Source organism: Abramis brama (genome assembly GCF_963993115.1).
Source record: "Abramis brama genome assembly, chromosome: 1".
Classification (NCBI taxonomy): Eukaryota; Metazoa; Chordata; class Actinopteri; order Cypriniformes; family Leuciscidae; genus Abramis; species Abramis brama.
Window position 1 is genome coordinate 45,497,889 of NC_139963.1, and position 20,655 is coordinate 45,518,543.

Consider the following 20,655-nt stretch of genomic DNA (forward strand, 5'->3'; position numbering starts at 1 on the left):
TACATGGACATGTAAAATAGGACTTGAATTGGTTTTGTTCAACTTCGAGGAGGAGAGGGAGAGGAATAGTTGGAGGAGAGTAGTTGAACCAGGACAAGGGAGAAGAAGAGGTAAAGGAGAGGAGGAATAATGTGTGCCGGACTGTGCATCTTTATGTTCCCCCAGTTGAAACAGTTGGTTTCACCAACCACTCAAAACCAAAATAAATAGTGTTCCAACCAATCACAGACAGGGGTGGGTGTTGTGAGGTTTTGCGCTCGTGCTCGGCTGCACGCGAAGTCGGAGCTGAAGAAGAAGCAAGAGAACAAGAGAAATTGAACATGGCTGAGTCAATACCCAAGAGGAGGTGGAGGATTAGGTCGAGGGAATACTATCGTGTTTATTCCAAGACACGAATAGTTATCGGGAAGGCTTTTGAAAGGTGGAGAGAACTTAAAGAACTGAAAATGTTTAAATCGGACGCCGAGGTTGCACTGTTTCTTCTGGACAGGTGAGTAGTAGCTGCTAGTGCTGACTTGTTTGGATGTGAACTGTGTGTTGAAAATATCAACATCAGCTGTGGTAGGCGGTAGCTCTTGGGAAGCAGCCCTCCCTCTCCCTCTCCCTCTCCCTCTCCCTCGTACAGAACTGTACTAGGTAAATAAATGATAATAGGGAACGTTATGACACCTTGCTAGTAACGATTTATATTTCAAATGACTATTCTGTTAGCTGGAAGCAAAGCTGGAAGCGAGCTATAGTTGATAACATAATGTTCATGCATACAAAGTAAAAACAAAAAACAAAACATTCTCTGCATTAGCCTATTTTAGAATACACAATATTGAATGTGCAAGTAACGCCTATTATATTTACTTGGTTATAAAATTATGTTACAAAACAACTATAATGACTTACCCAGCAGAATGAGCCATCAGTAGAACGTCGATCTGAATATCGTGTGTCTGTCGCTTTAAGAAATGCGCGTGCATGATCGTTTTTTTCTTTCATGATGCACGAAACGGGAGGGGCGAGCTAACTTGAGGGTTGTTCCATAAAAGATGCCAAGAAAAGCGGGGATTAAACTCCAAAACCCGATTTGAATAAACCTTACAAATAAGGGGCTAAAGCGCGGTTGCATAAAAGGTAATTCAAGTTAACGCAATCCCACTAATTTGATCAGGTTTATCTAGTCTAGATAACTGCGTGTGCACGCGTTTCTCAAGCAGCCCTAGAGGTCGATCATAGATCAAATCGATCCACCATCAAACAGCGTACATTTTGTGCTGTTGTATGCGTTTGAGACATGGTGTTTGCAAAACGTACATTTCACAGGAATATTCTCCATCTGTAAATCTTAGAAAGTCGTGCAAATATTTCCATTTTGCTGCTAAACTTCACATTGAACGAGCGCTGCTGCGCGCATGCGCGCCAAATAGGAGCGCAATAATTCTGATCAATATATACATTTTGCTTGGAAAATTAATAGGCTATGCGATATTTTATAACACCAGAAATATATTCTAATTATAATAATTTATCTTTAGGATGTTGCAGTGAACTTATAGCTCATTACACATATAGTTTATACTTAAAATAATAAAAAAAACTTGAACAGAAGTAATTCAGGGAAGAATTTTTTAAGAAACCAAATATAATAAAGATACAAAATATAGTTTTGGGTTTAGGACCTAAGCTACTTAACAAAGACGACTTATACTTATTTAGAATGCTGAGAATTACAGCTTTTGAAGCAATAATTGTTTTTTTGGAGAAAGCAAGAATGTTTGGTTAGATTTAGTTTATGATGGAGAGGATAACGTGAAATTAAGAGCAAAAGTATACATTTTGAAAAGATATGTGCAACTCTAAAATTAAAGAATATTCCATAAAATAAAGGAATACATATTAGCCTACATTAAAGGAACCGTATGTAATAAATGTATTTCAATTAATCATAAAATGGCCCTGATATGTCACTAGACATTAAGAAATCATGTTCATTTCAAATACTTATATCACTGACAACAGTAGTCCGGCCAGGATATTGTCATTTAAAAGTGAAGTTGCAGCCCTCAACTGATGTTGATGTTGTCATGTTGTGTTTTGGCCTGATGCTCCACCCTCCACCTATCTACCAATCACGAAGTCAGTAGTGTTTCGGCATCCGGGTTGCCAGCTCTGCTCTAGTTACCACAGCTGCAGCTAAACGTGTCGGATAAAAAATGTCTAACGTTACGAAACCTAAAAGACCTCGTTATGAATCCGAAATACGTCGTGACAAAGTCCGAAATAAAACAAGGATTTGTATAGGACATGCCTTTGAAAGATGGAGACGGCTGAAAATGGAGAAGAATTTGAAGACAGACGCCAACGTTGCTAATTTTCTCCTGGACAGGTAAGATTCATATATGTTTGGCTAACTTGTACTTAATGGACATTTCTAATATTCATGACAGTTGAACAAAGTTATGCATGTTCATGCAAAGTAACGTTACGTTAGCGCATATGGAGGAGGTGGGTCATCGAATTGAAAAGGTAAGGAATTGTTTGGGAAATAAAAACGGCGAGTCGTCATTGCTAACATTAGCAATGCATTATCAGAGCCCGTTTCTCTGTCATTATGCTGAGACGCTGAGGAAAACAACATTAGCACGCCCATTATGGCAATGTGTAGGACTCGTCACTTGCCATTGGAAGCTCGGCAACCTCGAGTCAGGGGGAGGGGGAGGGGGAGGGGATACACCGCTCTACAGTAATTTGAAAGTGATTGCAGTACCAGTTTTGGCCACAATCTTACATACGGTTCCTTTAAATGACGAGTCCTACACAGTACGTTTTTTTTCTGTTAATTATGTTTATGCTTCATGAGAGATGTTTTGCGTATTTCGGATTCATAACGAGGTCTTTTAGGTTTCGTAACGTTAGACATTTTTTATCCGACACGTTTAGCTGCAGCTGTGGTAACTAGAGCAGAGCTGGCAACCCGGATGCCGAAACACTACTGACTTCGTGATTGGTAGATAGGTGGAGGGTGGAGCATCAGGCCAAAACACAACATGACAACATCAACATCAGTTGAGGGCTGCAACTTCACTTTTAAATGACAATATCCTGGCCGGACTACTGTTGTCAGTGATACAAGTATTTGAAATGAACATGATTTCTTAATGTCTAGTGACATATCAGGGCCATTTTATGATTACTTGAAATACATTTATTACATACGGTTCCTTTAACTAAATAAAAGCTTTAATAAGCTTTTTGTTTTATTTTATTTTAGATTGTAATGTTCTAATGTTTTTCTAATAACCATAAAAATTTACTACAGCTGCCAAATAAAACCAGAGAGAAATGTATTCAAAAATCTTTAAAACTATCTAATTAAATCTTGGGCACAAAACATTCAGCCAGTAAATAAAACCTGGATAATATTATCCAGGTTTTATTTACTGGCTGAATGTTTTGTGCCCAAGATTTAATTAGATAGTTTTAAAGATTTTTGAATACATTTCTCTCTGGTTTTATTTGGCAGCTGTAGTAAATTTTTATGGTTATTAGAAAGGCCACAATGATAAATGAGACAATATAGACCTACAAATGTGTTATAAGTCAAACTTATATATATATATATATATATATAAAAGTTTGACTTATAACACATTTGTAGGTCTATATTGTCTCATTTATCATTGTGGCCTTTCTTTACTGTATATTTATTTTTGGACTGATGATGGTTAATAAAGTCAAATAATGGTATGAGAGAGTGTCAGTCATTGTGTTCCTATTGGTCAGTGTTAGAGGATCTGTGTAACAACTGAAGCTTAGCCTGACAGTTAACCCTGGACCAGGCTAGTTTCCCAGCATAATTTGCCAGAGTAACTGAGTTCGAACTATTTTAAGTTTGCTTTATGAAACCGAATCAACGGACAATAAGTCTAACCAAAATAAGCTTGGCTTGTATTCTAATCTTGTTTTATGGAACAACCCTCTGGTTTGTTTGGGATCTCGCTTCAAACACAAACAGAAGTGACTTCACCCACAATCGCTGCTCAAGCAATGTTACACGTTTTTTAGGCTGATTTTTTTGTCACACACAGCAAACATCTCCTCACTATCCGCTAGCTGCCTGTCCCCTGAACACACTGTGAAAAAACGCGGTCTCTGTAGACAGCCCAGGCTCCACAAACGGCAACAAAAACAAACTGGGCCAACCCGAACCACTAAACATAACAAACAGAGTTCCAGCCAATAACCGGCAAGAATGATTTGGGGTGGGGGTTGGGGGGTTAGTGCGCGTGCACATGAAGGGGGGTTTGGGAACTGGAGTGGAAGAGAGAGAGAAGCATGCAGAAGTTAGCTGGAGGAGAGATGACAACGACTAATGTTAGAACTATACTCTCTTGAATTCTGATATGATGGCCGACACACGACCAAAGAGACTACGTTCGGATGAACAAAAGGCTAAGAATAGGGAAAGGGAGAAGGAACGCGGGAAGTCCCGAATTTACATCGGGAAAGCATTCGAAAGGTGGCGAGAACTCCGCCGGCACAAGAGCTTCCAGTCCGACATTCAGGTGGCTCTGTTTTTGCTGGACAGGTGGGTAAATCCAGTCTGGCGTTCATGACTGTTTCAGGATCGCACGCACGCACGCAGGGAAGGGACGGGATGAGGAGGAGGGAGGGTTGAGCTAGCCTCCGTTTTGTTTGACCCAACATGGCTTAGAGCACCTTTAAACCAACAAATAACTGGTCGAAGTGAACAAATGGTTCCTTGAAAACTTGGCAACCCGTGCCGGAACGTCTGTTATTGTTGTGGTCCGTGTGGCCCCGCCCACTGCCGGGTTGCCAGTTAGCGGACAATCACAGTTGCCATCATGGAAGCCAGCGAACGAACTGTCTCGGAGACCGCAGCTTCTACTCGACCTAAAAAGCCCAGGCATCCGTCTAAAAAACGCTATGACCTGAATTACAACAAAAAGCGGATAAATATCGGAGATGCGTTTGAGAGATGGAAACAGCTTAAAGCCCAGAAAGACTTTAAAAAGAATTCAGAGTTGGCTGGTTTTCTCCTGGATAGGTAACGTTAATCGTTGAGCTTCAGCTAAAGTTAGCTAGCTGATAGTCAGGCTTCTAGTTGGAATGGATATTTAATGGTTTTATTGAGACACAGTGTTTACAACGTATAATCGTGACGAAAACCACAAGTTTGACTCGGATTATGCGAATGCAGCTGAACAGATGTGTCTAGTGTTAGATTGCAATAGTTTAGTTCAATGATGTGTAATTTTCTGTGTGCATAATTTGATTATGGCATATTGTTTTATAGATACGAGGGTAAAAGCACCCCCATTCCTGGTAGACGTCGCAAGCGTAACTCGAAGGCTCCTGCACAGTCCAGTTATGAAGGTCCAACAACACTCTCAGAATGGTCAGTATCTGAATCCATATTCGTTTGCAAACCATGTTGTTTAGTGTTTGAGTACATAAGTAGCTAACACTAAGAAGTTTGTTGTTAAAGTCTATTTGAGTGCATTTTTGTATTACTTGTATATTGTATCGACATGTAATGTCTGTAAAATAGAGACACAATCTCTATAGAGAAGAGTTGCAACATTAAGAGAATATTTAGAAGGGTAGTTCACCCCAAAAAATGTGGTGTCTTAGTTAACATGACAGTGAACTAGAAGCGTACATATATTCAGAATTGTTTTTTTATATCTAGTCTTCAAAATTTGAGTGTCCACAACGATGAAAACTTTATCATAAATGATCACTGACCTCACTAACACACTGTGCAAATTGTAATATTTGTTGTTTTTAATAGTATTGCATATAGTATATAATGTTGTATGATTCCTAATCTCAAATTTTACAGTTATGATTGGGGAACAGATGAGGAGGAGGAAGAAGATGATGATGAAGAAGAAGAAGAAGAACAGAAATCTGATTGCTATGACAGCCAAGATGATGAATTTGTTCCTCGTCTTTGTGGACGGTATGTTGTATATTGCTCTTACCAAACCAACCTATTGCTGGCTCAATGTTACTTAAATCTATAGTGTTGTCATTGTGTACAATGGGACGAGTCTAAAGTCACTACCGATATTTAACTGATATTTTTTCCTTGCAATGCACTACACACTCAATCTGTGACCAAACTGAATCTTCATTTGCAACATGTACAGTCAAACCAAAAATTATTCAGACCCCAGATATCATTTTTGATATTTTTTTTACTAGTGGTTGCAGGACACTATAGTTCATTTATGTAAGTGAGGATAGCAAAATAAAGTTAACTGTCACATATTATACCCAAAAATTCCTCATAAAATTTGGGACCAAAATATTATTCAGACACTTTGACCTGACAGTTTAGCTTAACCCTCTGAGGTCTGAGCTGTTTTCTGGGCCCTGGAGGTGTTCTGACATGCTCTGACATTTCTGGTTATTTCTGTTACTTGTGACATTTTCATGGCTAAAGTCTAATTACACTGTATTCAGCACAAACTCTGCTACAATAATATATCAGCAGCATGTATGTAAAAGTTTGTAGTTTTGAGATAATGACATTTATGCGTGGTTTTTGAAAATACAAAAAAAAATTCTCACTGAAATAAGGCCATGAAACCCATACTGATTATTTCTTCACAAGACTTTTGAAAATTGTATGACGTAGCCTAGAATATTTGCTGCAAAACTATGTGAAAATCACCCTGACTGCTCATTCAGATAAGACAATATATTGATTTAAAAATTTTACGACGTGTTTTGTGTGAAAAAGCCTTATGCGAGAGCTCATTAATATGTAAGCTTTTCTCACCTGAGAAAGACAAAGAACCTCCCCTAACGGCCCTATTAGGAGCTATCAGGCCCCTATCATTCTGAGCAACCTTGCACAATACTGTAAATGAGGAGATTTAAAAAATAATGGCTTTTAAATTGTTTGGATTTATTTACAACACAACATAATCCAAAGATACACAACAAATGCCAAAAAAGCACTTCAAAGACAGAGACCTTTGTGCCATTCCTAAAAACATTGTACATACCTTTCATTTCCAAGATTTTCACTTTACCATGTTCACGTACTGAGACTCATGTGAATGTTGAAGTCCTCAGTGGCATCTGGGACCTGAAAAAAAAAAAAGTGAACATACTGATATCAAGAGAAAGGCCTGCACGATTTTGGAAATAAATATTAGATTTTTCTGGTTAAAATTGCTTTTTAAAATTCCTTTTTAAAATTCACAGAATACACACACACACACACGTTTCCAACGATATATAATATAATGAACACCAGGTTTGTTGTGCCTTGTAGGCATAAGGTATATGCGCAGTGCGGATAAAATAATAATAACAATAAATAACCTATAGCAGCCTATAAATCTTCCAAAAGAAGCTAGAGAAAAATATATTGATTATCATGTTACTTCAAATGTTTCCATCCGTTATGATGATATGAAATGAGATAATAATAAAAACATGAAGCCGTTTGTTGCGTTTTGCTTTCATCCAAAATATGATACATTCAAACGCGATCGCTTGCAAAATATGATGCATTCAAACGCGATCGCTTGCAAAATATGATACATTCAAACGCGATCACTCTCAAATATAAAACATTATGGTTACCAAAAACATATCTATGTTTGAGCAGATATCCACAAACACAGTAAACACGGGTCTAAATATTATAATATTCCCCATATATCTAGCAACAGTTCAGCTGCAACGTGACATTTATGCAACAATAACAAACTAGGCTATGTAAGAATTTCTTACCTTATCTTTCTTGTCTTCAAATCGCGTTCTTCTTCTTCTGAGGTAGCCTAAATCCAATGTAAGCTCAGGCACGTCTTTCAAACTCGACGAAAAGTGAAGTGAAGTGTTTTGTTGTTGAGGTAACGAGCGCGTTCGCGTTCCATGTGGAGATTTGCATGTGAATATCTTTTGCGCGAGTAGGCGTGGCCAAATTAACTGTAATGAGCAAGCGTTTGAGAAGCTGGACATCTTGTTGGTTTTATACAAATTACTTAAACAGAGAATATTTGTTTTCGTTTTGAATCCGATCATTTAAAAGTACACACTTAAATGTTTATAAAGGTATATGGCTCATAAATGTGTGACAAGTATTCGCTGAGTTTTGTTTCAGTTTATAGACGTGCTCAAGAAAAAAAAGTTCACCGCGACAGAGAATCAGAACGCACACCCTGTTTATTTTCTTTATTTTACAAAAGCACAATGTTTTGATTTGATTGTAAGTGGACACATACAAAAGGAGAAATATCACAGATTCTTTTTTTATATTTCTTTTTTCTGTATGACCATAAATGATGGAGTAATTTAAGTTTATAGTGCTACAATGTGGAGAAAATCCGGCAAAACGCGTCGGCGCGTTTGTCGACCTCAGAGGGTTAAGGCATTAATACATTAATCCGGATACATTTGAAAATGGCGTTTTCGTTTATAAACGCTCTTCGTCCACACTAGCGTTTTCAGTCACGTTTTATTTTATATTTATATACAATATTTATTTTTCATTTTATTTAGTAAAATATCTCACCATTCACTGATGCGGTCCAGGTCACCATATGTTTGGTCTAAAACGCTAAAACTGCTCTCATGTATTACCGCAGGACAGCAAATGTGAGTAAATTCTGTCATCTTTGCAGGACTGTGATTTGAAGAGTGCAATGTAGAATATTTTTAGCAACAGTGTGAAAGTGAATAGCACATAACAGGCACAATAGAGAGAAAAATATACGTTTTCCAACGAAAACGTATTAGTGTGGACATGGCCTAATTAAGTGTTTTTTCTTTAATTGCTAATGCAACCTTTTTACACCACAGAGTGAACAAAATTAAGCATTGCTTGGTCATTGGTTGAGCTAAATTGGTATTATCTAATTGTGTATTTAAATTGAACAGCGGACAGATATTCAACATAATTCATGTGTGAGACAGTCTAACAGAAGGATGGACAAAACCAGTGAAATATCAACTGATCTGATAACTATGAGTTCGTCATATTACCGTTTCCTAAACTATAGCGAATAAACTGTGATAATGTTGAAGGTGTCTGAATAGATTTGGTTTGACTGTATATGAGTGTGAGATGCGTATTGGCTAAACCTGTGATGAATATATTTTGTGTGCTGACAGGAACGATGGAGCGCTGGACGACATCGGACCGGATGAGATTGTTTATGACGTCCGTGCCACAGAGCCTCCATCCACTCCCCCGCCCATCTTTCCCTCTCCTCCCGAGATCTTCACCGAGGACGACCTCACAGGGAAACGGGCATCCATCGCCTATGAGGACTGTCTGAAGCAGCTGGCATCGTTCCTCACGCTGCCTGTGAAAAGGTGCCCGTACAGGTGTGACGCCAGTCATGTGAGGTGCCAGTGCCTCCCCCCCTTCCGGGTCTCCATCACATGCAGGGGTACAGCGAGCATCATGGAATGGGTGAGGAACTGTATAACACTGTGAAACACTGTAACCAAGTCGTGTATGTGCAGTGAACGTGGTTTTGCGACACTTGATTACTTTGGTTGTAAAAGCTTGTATATAGAATGTGAATCACTGTATACTTTCATTTGAGAATGTTAAAGGAATTACCCCATGATTACTTATTACACATTTATTATTGATTACACTATACTTGCATTTGAGAGTCAGTAATTACTCACCCTCATGTTGTTCCAACCCCGTACGACTTTTGTTCATCTTCTGAACACAAATTAAGATATTTTTGGTGAAATCTGAGAGCTGTATCACTTCTTCATAGGCTTTTTGATATCTGCTATCCCAGAAAAGTTAGTAAAGACATCGTTACAATAGTCCAAGAGACTACAGTGGCTCAACCTGAAGTTTATCAAGCGACGAGAATAATTTATAATAACTTTTTGTGCGCAGAAAAAACGACTTTATTCAACCATCTCTTCTCTTCCATGTCATTCTCCTAAGCTGTTGACGTATTGTAAACCCTTTCTGGGTTGTACGTCAGAACGTAGGCTCACTATTGGCCGACGCTGGTCATGTGTGTGATGCTGGCCAATAGTGAGCCTATACGTTCTGATGTACAACCCAGAAGCGCTGCGCTGTTACACTACGTGAACTCACTCAGAGGCCCACACAGAAGAAAATGAATAGATGAAGAAAGTCATTATTTTGTTTGTTTGTTGCGCAAAAAAAGTCTTCCCATCGCTTGATAAACTTATGGTTGAGCCACTGGAGTCTCTTGGACTATTGTAATGATGTCTTTACTAACTTTTCTGGGCTGGCAGATTTCGATTACATAGAAACAGTTGTAAAAAGCTAAAGGTAGGTTATAAACGAACTACACCACAGTCGCTCGACTTCAACGTCACCATCATTAAGCTTCCGACAACTTTTTCAGTTTTTATTTAAAAACATTTTGAGTTAGAATAGTTTATAAGAGCACAATTATAAGCATAACGACGCTGTAAAAGCGGACTGAGTTTATCTGTTCGGCGTGACAACGTTTAATCTCCTCGACAGCCTCTGTTGGCCCATTAGCCGGTTGTTAGCAACCGCCTTTTTCAAGACACACAACAGCTTCACGAATCACGAGTGGGGTAATACTGATGTATTTTATGTCGTAGAAAAAAAACCTGAAAGTGTCTTGAGCTTGTGTTCACCACAGACCTTATTTCAGCCATTTAACAAAAAATACCCATTCATAAAAACCCACTGACTTCCGGGCGATGGAAATGGAAGTGCTAAAATGCAACTCGTTTACTCGCTTTTGCCTACAAAGTGATGTCATACCTGCACCACTCTTATGGAAGGACGTTTTTTTTTCAACTTTCTGCTGTTGACTCTCAGACCTGTCCCAATGGCCACACTGTGTGGAGGTGGAGCTCGCAGCCGACAGTAAGGTGTGGGATACAAGCGGGTGATTACATGCTGGCCACTAACATCTTGCTCTCTGGGAGCAACTACTCCAGCATGGGTATGACGAGCGACGCGAGGTTGGCATGTCTTCTGTTGGACAGGTATGTGCCCACGTTTCCATTACAACTAACTCTGTTCATACTGTATAGGTTGCAGTGTAAGGCCTACTATCAACCAATGCACTGGCAGATCATATGGCTGATGACGATATGTCTGCGTTTTCAAGGTTTGCGCAGAGATAACCTTTTTTCCCCAAAATTTTTCAGTGCTTGCACCTTGGAGTCTATTTCAGGGTTTGCGTTCTCAAGCCACCAGTCACTGTTTTGTGCGGATGGGCGGGCCGGAGCGTGTTAAGGGTTTTCTGTTAGAACGGTGTCGTGTTAGCGGCCCCTAAGTTAATAACTAATGATCGTCGCAACGGAAGTGAATCAATCAAAACTAACTTTAACTGGACATTAACTTTATTCTAGAGCTGCTGTAAAGCCAAAACAATCTGTGTTACTTTAATTTCCTATTATCACTATAATCTATATTGTTAAAAGCGCTATATAAATGAAGGTGACTTGACTATTTATTCAAATGCAATTTATCTATTTAATGAATATGCTAATGAGCCCCGCCTCCACTCACTCACAGCAGCTCAGAGATCCACTTGTTGACGATCACACGTTGATCTGATTGGTTACAAGGTAGTTTGCACTCTGTAAGTTGACGAGTTGATTTATCAGTATTTTAATACGCTCTCATCTCGTTCATAGAGATTTTTAGATGGATACCATGGCTTTTTAGGTTGTGTGTAATCTGCGATCTCTGACCCAGTTTGTTTGCTGGCTTTAATACGCTGTGTTTCCTGCCAACTGGCATCCCGGAGTGTCGAAATACTTTTGGGTGAACTGGCAGTGGGCGAGATCACACAGATTAAAACAAAAACAGACATTTCAACACAGAACACAGATTTCAAAGTAAAATAACTGGCTGTAGAAGAAACGAGTATGTGAACATTAAGGACATTTAAGGTTTTAACGGATAATGTTGGTTTTAGTATAAGTCTGAAGAGATTGTTTTTAGATAGGATGGCTTAATAGATATGGATATATATGTGTAATTTTTTTGTTATAGTTATTTATTTATTTTTGTGTATGGTTTGTCTTGAAAATGTCACGTAATAAAAATGTTAATGCAACTTTATTGTGTTATCCTTGACAAAGAAATTGTGCATTCATTGCATTATGCATTCATTATAGTGTTGGGATTTAGGGTTTATGATTTATTATGCCTATTTGTTCACAGGGAAATGGCAGAATCTGAAGACATGCTGTCAGCAGAACAATCTGAAGACAGGTAACGTGTATTTGACATTATTACTCGACAAACACGTGATTAATTGAGGTTGCCAATAATTTACCCTCTTTAGACCTATAGGAATTGTTTATTAAAGATGGGGGTGTACATACACACTTACACACAAAGAGTGCTTATGCATGATTTATATTATTATATCATATAAAATAATATAACAATTATGGACTGTGAAATTCTGTACACAAGCAGTTTAATCCTATAGTTCTGATTCAAGATGCCTGAAATGCATGGCTGTGAATCTTTGGGTAGACAGCGAATCATGATTCATTGGTTTTCGACTCAATTCAAGAACGATTTTTTACAAATTCAGAATGCTTCAATTCGAGATGATTCACAATGCAATATGATTAATGATTCGAATGATCAAGTGCATTCATGGGATTATTTTATTTTAATTCTTTCCCTAATGTGTCTTACTCAGGCTGTGAATTACACCGTGACCTTCAGGGGGTCAGAGAGTGAGGGCAAAACAAAAAAACTTTGTTTAATGATGCTACATCACTTTATTTAATATCTTATAAAAAAGATGCTATATGTAGAAATTTACATGAACTAACCATACTTTTAAAGCCTTTTTAAATATTGGTTTATGTTAATTATCGGAGAATAGTGTTCATGTATAAGCTACACAACCTAGTGTTCCAGATGCATTAAACATACAATTCTTCCATGGATGGACTTCCCTAAAATATTATGCATGTCAGTTTAGCGCATATCACGAGAGTTTGTGAGGGCGCGCCGCAAACGACTTATTCATGCATGCAGTAATTTAATGTTTATATATTTAAAGCATTAAATTGCTATTGAATCACGGTTCATTCAATTCCTAGCATTTTAAATCAATTACTGACTGAAAATGATTCACGTTTCAAAAATAAATTTTTCAAGAATGATGCATATGTCAGGATGTGTAATCGATTCATATTACACACCCCTTCTGAAATATTGCCACCAGATTATTATTTTTTATTTTTTTACAGTTTAGGGTTGGAATATGTTTTGTAGTTTCTTGTAAAAGCTCCTGAAATGCCATTCTGCGTAAGTGAGATGCTGTCGTTTTGCCACAGTCTCCCAGTAGCGTGGGTTTCCTAAATGGTTTCTGGAAGGGCTTTCCAATGTAATTGTCGGCAAGGCTTTCTGGAGTGCTGAATATTGATCTCTACGCTCTTTATTTTAATAACCCATGCGATTGTGCATCCTGGTGGACATCGGTAGATACAGAAAATACCACAATGAGGCACACAGAGGAAATGATGTGTGTGTGTGTGAGAGAAAGACAAGCCATAAAGAAGAAGAGATGCTAATGGCAGTGATAATGGGATGAGGCCAACCATATATTTCATCACATAAAGATTGTATTTCGAATTATCCACATAATTAATGAGAAAACTAATATAATGGCGTAATCCAATAATTCCCGCTTGTTCAATACTTTGTTTCTCTAAAGACCTCATGACATCTTACTGGAAGTTTTATGGTTTATATACATTCATATTTTCAGGCTTTCTCTTTAGGCTAAATGTACCAAAAATATTAATGACTCATCTCATTCACAGGGGCGTATAACTGTTTTTTGTGCAATCAGATCATCTCTAGAATGAACATGTCACTCATTTCTCACCGTCCCTTACTGACAATTTACTGATTTAATCTTTAAGTTTGATATGCATGGAGGATATTTCATTTTATTCATACTTGCTCACTGACTTTAATTTGCTTCAGAGCACTTATATTATTGTGGCCACTTGTAATGTGGCTTATAGAAGAAATATATAGAAGAAATTCAGAAAACACACACGACTTAAGTGTGTGTAGTGTATTACTACACTCTTAAAAATAAAGGTTTTCAAAGGGGGGTTTTCACTGTGAAGAACCATCCAGTTGATGACGCTTGTTCACTCAAAAGTCATAAACATCAAACATGTCTGATATTTAAGATTTGGGATTGGGTAGGATCTGGGGAAGTAAAATAATCGTAATGACGCCACACAATTGAGGAGTTTTTGGACAAAAAAAAGTCAGATGCGACAAGCCTCAAAAGCCCCTTTCACACAGAGATTCCGGAAAATACACGGATAATGTGTCCCGGGATCGTTTGATTTTGGTTCATTCACACTGCCAGTGATTTTCCGGAATCTGTGAGTGCGTTCACACACATCCCGTAAAGATCCCGTAAAGACACATGGCGTCAGGATGTCATTGCAATGGCACGTGCGTTAGGGCTGTCAAAATGAATTTCTTTCTTAAATATTATATTTATATTCGAATTCTAAAGGCAATACTTAAAGGTGCTCTAAGCGATGTTGGGTGATGTCACTTCTTGTTGACGTTCGAAGTGTTGTCAAACAAAACGGAGGCTAGCTCGACCCTCCAGACTCCTCATCCCATCCCGTCCCCCTCCCTTCCGTGCGTGCGTTCCTGAAACAGTCATGAACGCCAGACTGGATTTACCCACCTGTCCAGCAAAAACAGAGCCACCTGAATGTCGGACTGGAGTTCTCGCCACCTTTCAAATGCTTTCCCGATGTAAATTCGGGACTTCCCGCGTTCCTTCTCCCTTTCCCTATTCTTAGCTTTTTGTTCATCCGAACGTAGTCTCTTTGGTCGTGTGTCGGCCATCATATCAGAATTCAAGAGAGTATAGTTCTAACATTAGTCGTTGTCATCTCTCCTCCAGCTAACTTCTGCATGCTTCTCTCTCTCTTCCACTCCAGTTCCCAAACCCCCCTTCATGTGCACGCGCACTAACCCCCCAACCCCCACCCCAAATCATTCTTGCCGGTTATTGGCTGGAACTCTGTTTGTTATGTTTAGTGGTTCGGGTTGGCCCAGTTTGTTTTTGTTGCCGTTTGTGGAGCCTGGGCTGTCTACAGAGACCGCGTTTTTTCACAGTGTGTTCAGGGGACAGGCAGCTAGCGGATAGTGAGGAGATGTTTGCTGTGTGTGACAAAAAAATCAGCCTAAAAAACGTGTGACATCGCTTGAGCAGCTTTAATGTTAGAGGAAAAAAAATTAATTGTCTCCTACCCCCACAAGAGGGCTCAAGCGAGCACAATAAACAAATATAAACCAAATCAAGCATCGCATCTTTTATTGAAATGAAATGAGTCACTTTTTAAAGTGCATTAACTTTTCAAGCAATTGTTCTTAAATAAAATATAATTTCCTTAATGACAATGTGCATGCAAGGACAATTAGGCTACAATAGTGCATAAAACTGTGTTCGAGCATCAGCAACTGAGAAAACACACTTCAACACACAGCGTAATGAACTACATGAACACAAAATTGCAAACTGACATTCAGAAACAATCCACTTGTACTCACTACATCTACATACTGTTCGTCAAAAACTCCAGAAGCTCAACTTGATCTGAGCGAGTGCTGAGCGCTTTCTGTTGACAATGTTTCCAGCTGATGAAAACACACCCTCAGCTCTGACCGGATCCAGGTGTGTGGTCAAGTATGTCTTTGCCAGCCGCGCAATATGTACATGCATACCGCACGATTTTTGCCACCATCCGACAGGGGTTTCGTCAGCAGGAAGCCTTTTCCCACCATTTATCAAATAAACAACACAACCGCACCGCGCTGTGTACTACTGTATAAGCTAACAGAGAAACCCCCGCGTCAGTTACGTCATCAACTGATCTCCTCTTGACACACCAAAAATTAGAATGCACGTTTTTCTTTTTTTTTATTTCGCCGAAAATTCGAAACTAATTATTTTTTGACAGCCCTAACGTGCGTCATCACTGCAACACACCCCTTACAGCATTGGTCCTTGCTTTTGTTCACACAGGGCGCGTTCCGGGACTGATCCCGGCAATGTTACTAGGTCCCCATCCCGGCATCGATCCCGGCATCAATCCCGGGACGTGTTTGCGTTCACAGAAGGCACTCTAGCAATTTTATGGCAATTTTCCAGGATCAACGCACTGTGTGAAGGGGGCTAAATTGAGCCGCCCTCCTCCCCCCAACATTTTAAAAATCTAAAGAACAAAGAACCATAAAGAACCTTTTATGGAATGAAAGGATTCTATAGAGCAGGGGTATTAAATTAAAGGTCCAAGAGGTCCGGTCTCTATATTTCAGTACATACATTTCCTTCAGGGTAGCTGTAGGACTCTGTAAAAGAAAAAATCTTCATCACACTCAAAATAGTCATCAGAGTTGACAATCTTGGGCCCCGAGAGCCAAAGCAGTGAAATTTTGACAAATATTTTCCAACAAAAGGTAAATATTGCTCCTAACTGGATATGAATCTAAAAAGGTTAGAATAGCATAACATAAATGCTAGTGATAAACATAGCCATTATGTTAAGACAGTGTCTTACGTTTTAGTATGACCCACTAGCATTTAGTCAGGGGCGGTCAGTCTTACTTTTCAGTATCAAATGAGGCCAATCTAAGTTGTTATGTAACTGATTAAAAAAAATGTATGTCTAACTTAGAGGTTTAATGTCTAACTAGTGTTTAACTTGAATGTCTCACTAGTATGCAAACGGTCCCAGCTGTTTCATCAGGCTATTATTATTTCATTTTTTTACATTTAGACACCTTTGTGTATGGCACAAGGAAGGCCTTGGGACTGAGAAAACATACTGGGAGAACAGGTCTACCTCTTAAGAAAAGTAATAAACTACTAAAAACAAGCAATGTACATAATCTAATAATCAACTCTCATCATGAGTACAAAACAAAGTTAACTAGTCATTTCAAAGCTTGTCTTCCCTTCCCTAAATAATTTTCCAATTCATAACATTGGTTTTTATTTTATTTTATGAAATGCTCTTACTATGCTGATTAATAATGCTAAATGTATGCTATGCATTAACTTGTCAAACAGTCTAAGTCATCTCTATTACAGAGAAAAATAACTGTATTTGCTGCATTCACGGAAGCGGAAAGGGCTTGGATGAAGTGTATCTGGCTCTAGATACAAATATTAGAAGATTCATCGCCGAAAGACCATTACCGTAAACGACTCTGAGCGCTTGAACCGCTCTGTTGTTTTGACACGCTGCTCACTTTAAACTAGAAACAGTAAAATGGCTCAAGCATGTCCCTTTTGCCTTCACTAGGCCTTTAAGTGTGACGCATGCATTTTCACAAGTACAAATTTCCATGTAGTCTTTTAGTTAAAAATGAACTAAAAGCTGCATGCATAATATAAGAGAATTATCAAAATGTGCAGCTTTATTCTGTGCCTTCATCTCTTCCGTCTATTGGCTAATTTACACCCTTGTTTCTACAGTGACATTCAGCATGTTTCCTATGACAACATCTGATATTTATGTTTATCGTGGCGTGAGAAACTCACATGAACCATGTGAAATCCAATGGGAGCGGTCAGACTGAAACGGATTTCCAGAAATGCATGAATGTGATGTTTTTTCGACATTCACACTTGCTAAATACGATCAGATTTCAATATAATATGCACAAAAACGGATTTTGAAGGAGGCTAGCAGTGTTGAAAAGAAGGCGTGTTGAACGGTCTCTGTTATTGGTGGAGTGAACGATGGGGGCGTGGCTAAAGGGTTCTGCCATTGGTGGAAAGAGGATCTGTGAGGACCAATGGGAAAATCCGCGGAACCTCGCATCATTTCCTTTAGCGATATTTTGAACACGAAGACGACGGTGGTAAGAGAGATTTTTCTATTGTACATATTTATTATGCATATCCTTCTCTATCTATATTTTATTAATGCTCCATACAGTCAGTTATATTTTTGAGTCACAGATGTATTTACACCATCTGAGAGGTAAAAACCTTTTAGTTACACAGGAAGCTCAGACTTCGTTCAGTGAATGCAGGTTTTTGTCATGATTTGAGCGTTTAGAAACAGAGACAGTTGTCAGATTTCATTGGTGATTTCAAAATATGAATTTTAATCGTAAGCTTGGAGAACAGCTTTGGAGGATTCGATGTTTCCCCATTCAAAGAGATACGAGCTGTTCTTGCATGACTGAATTAGCGCTTCAAAGATGGCCGCCGACTGAAATGACTTGCTTTAAAGGGAGTTTTGGTACATCTAAATAACATGTTGTGTGTTTTGCAGGTATTGTGACTGGGATTATGTCCATGTAGAGGTGAAAAAACAAGTATAGATGTATATGTTGGAGCACAAGATGACCAGTAGTGCTGGACGTGGACAGGTACTGTAAAGTGAAGTGTTCAATGTCTGAGTAGGTACTACATTTGAGTTTGAGTTTACTTCAAGACGGCTCGAAAAGTAAGTTCTATTGACAGGGTTTGTACAAGGTGCTTAAAATGCTTGAAGTTGACTTTTTGAAATTGAAGTCCTGGAAAACCCTTGAAAACAGCCATGTTTATGAAAAGCGCTTGAATTACTGATATAGATACAGAGCCATTTTGCATGGCTATGAGTGTGATATTGCTCATAAATATCCAAGTATATGATACAGCTTTCATTCTTCAGGTTGGAGGGCGGATATCAGTTTGAATAAGGAAAACGATATCTTTGTCATAGTATCCTTGCAGTGGATACCGTTTTCCGCCTACTATATAGTAAGGGAAGTGTTGGATATCGGACACAGCTAATTCTAGCGAACCATTCATGAAGATGAATTATTAAAATGTTTTCTTTTTGCTACTCATTTGCTGTGATTATCTTTATATAAAATAAATGTTTTCATAGTTAATAATGTTTTTAATACATATGGATGTGTAGAACTAATGAATTGAACTGTGATGTTGGTCACTTGTAGTGTTCAAGCTAAATAAAGCATTAATCTATCCTACAATCATTCTGTGGCTGTAATGATTTTGTGATCGATGAAATGCAGAACGCTTACATTTGATTGGCCCTTCAGGCATAATATGCAAATAAATAACAGAATAATCTACAAGCAAAAAAAAGTTGTCATGTATGTTGTATGTGTCTCAATACATTACAAAAGCACCTCTTAAGTGTTTACATCCACTGCTTAGTCAGTGGTAATAGAAGTTTGATTGACAGCGAATTAAATCACACTTTGACCTGCTGTCTCCATTTTTTTTATGCAGTCGGTTTGTGATCAATTCACAAGTCTTTCCATCGCCAGACTCTCAACACGTTTGCTCATCTGGGTAATAAAACAGTGTGTCCTGTCCTATTGTTTGGATGTGTATTGTGTTAGGTGACACATACACCACTCACAACAATCACCTGACACCTGACCTCACGTTGGATAAAAGCGTCCACTGAATGATGAATGTAAGTGTAGCTTCAGGCTTTATCAGGTGTCAGTGTGTGGCATTTCCCTGCAGTCTTCTGTTCCCCCGCTGGTCATTTGAAAGAGGTTCATGAGGATTGAACTGCTGTCAGATAAACACTTGTTTGAAGGGTCGTTTCATTGGGAAGACTCATCCCCACATCCTCCTGAAACAAATGACAACAGGGTAACGTCTCCCTCTAGTGGCTGATGCACAACTGACTAGTCCTGAACACAAATCAATAGGCACTTAATGCATTTATCCAACCTTTTGGCACAGACTTTCTCAGGCAATATATGCTTTAAATAAAAAGCGCTTCACTTATATTGACATTTTATGTGAGTTGCATTTATTACCACTTGCAGTTAGTATAAGCAAGATGTTTTTGTTGTTGTTTACACTTTTGTTGTTGCCAGATATGTAATATTAACGGTTTAGACATTACATTTCCATAGTGTTCCCAAAATACGTAATTGTGAGAGAGATTGTGAGTGTGTGTGTCTGTGTGAGAGAGAGAGAGAGTGTGAGTGTGTGTGGATCTGAACATCCTAAAAATCAAAATACATTTGCTTGAGATGCATAATGATATAAAGTCTTGTTTTTGGGCTTAGCTTTATGCTTAAAACAAGAAGAAATATGTGTCAATGACTGAGTTATAAAAGCTAGTTTGTGCTTGAACTAAGCCCATTGGCAGATATCAGATAGAAATACTGAGGAAGAGCAGCATTTTTTACAGTGTGATCAGAAGGAAACGTAACATTTATTTGCATATATTCTAGTGGTTGGGAGTGGAGGTGTTGAAACCATAAGCTACTTTCTTTTCTTTCTTTTTTTTTTTTTTGTAAAAGTAATTAAAATGTAATATGGAGTTCGGTTGGAACAACTCATCGTGTTTCTCCTTAGACATTTACATTTAGAAAGCATATTGGTTTATTTTGTTCCATTCAGTTTATTCCTTACATTTTCTTTACTTGGTTTAAAAAGGTCTTGAAAAAGTCTTAAATTTACCTTCATACATCCTTCAGAAACCCTGGGTAAAGAATCATGGTATCATGTGCTCAAATAACAGGGTAACAAAGGCAGCATTGTATCATAAGAAACAAATACCTTAGTGCGTCTCCATAAGCATGGTTCTACTATATACTTCCTACTGTAAAATAAACAAGTG

At 38.4% G+C, this 20,655-nt stretch overlaps 1 protein-coding gene across 4 annotated transcripts in view; it reads left to right on the forward strand.

The window, feature by feature from the left end:
- Positions 1-213: 213 nt before the first annotated feature.
- foxk2b (forkhead box K2b) overlaps positions 214-20,655 on the forward strand; it is a 45,732-nt gene continuing 25,290 nt past the window's right edge. The window contains exons 1-6 of one of the 4 annotated variants that reach the window (XM_084090859.1): positions 214-490; positions 5,309-5,410; positions 5,858-5,977; positions 9,148-9,451; positions 10,835-11,004; positions 12,194-12,244. In XM_084090859.1, coding sequence (XP_083946985.1) covers positions 321-490; positions 5,309-5,410; positions 5,858-5,977; positions 9,148-9,451; positions 10,835-11,004; positions 12,194-12,244 — 917 coding nt within the window. In that variant the 5' untranslated portion in view covers positions 214-320. Of the gene's footprint in view, positions 491-963; positions 2,378-4,260; positions 4,580-4,780; positions 5,060-5,308; positions 5,411-5,857; positions 5,978-9,147; positions 9,452-10,834; positions 11,005-12,193; positions 12,245-20,655 lie in introns of those variants that run through there. The other 3 variants (XM_084090860.1, XM_084090858.1, XM_084090857.1) reach the window with 3 other exon arrangements.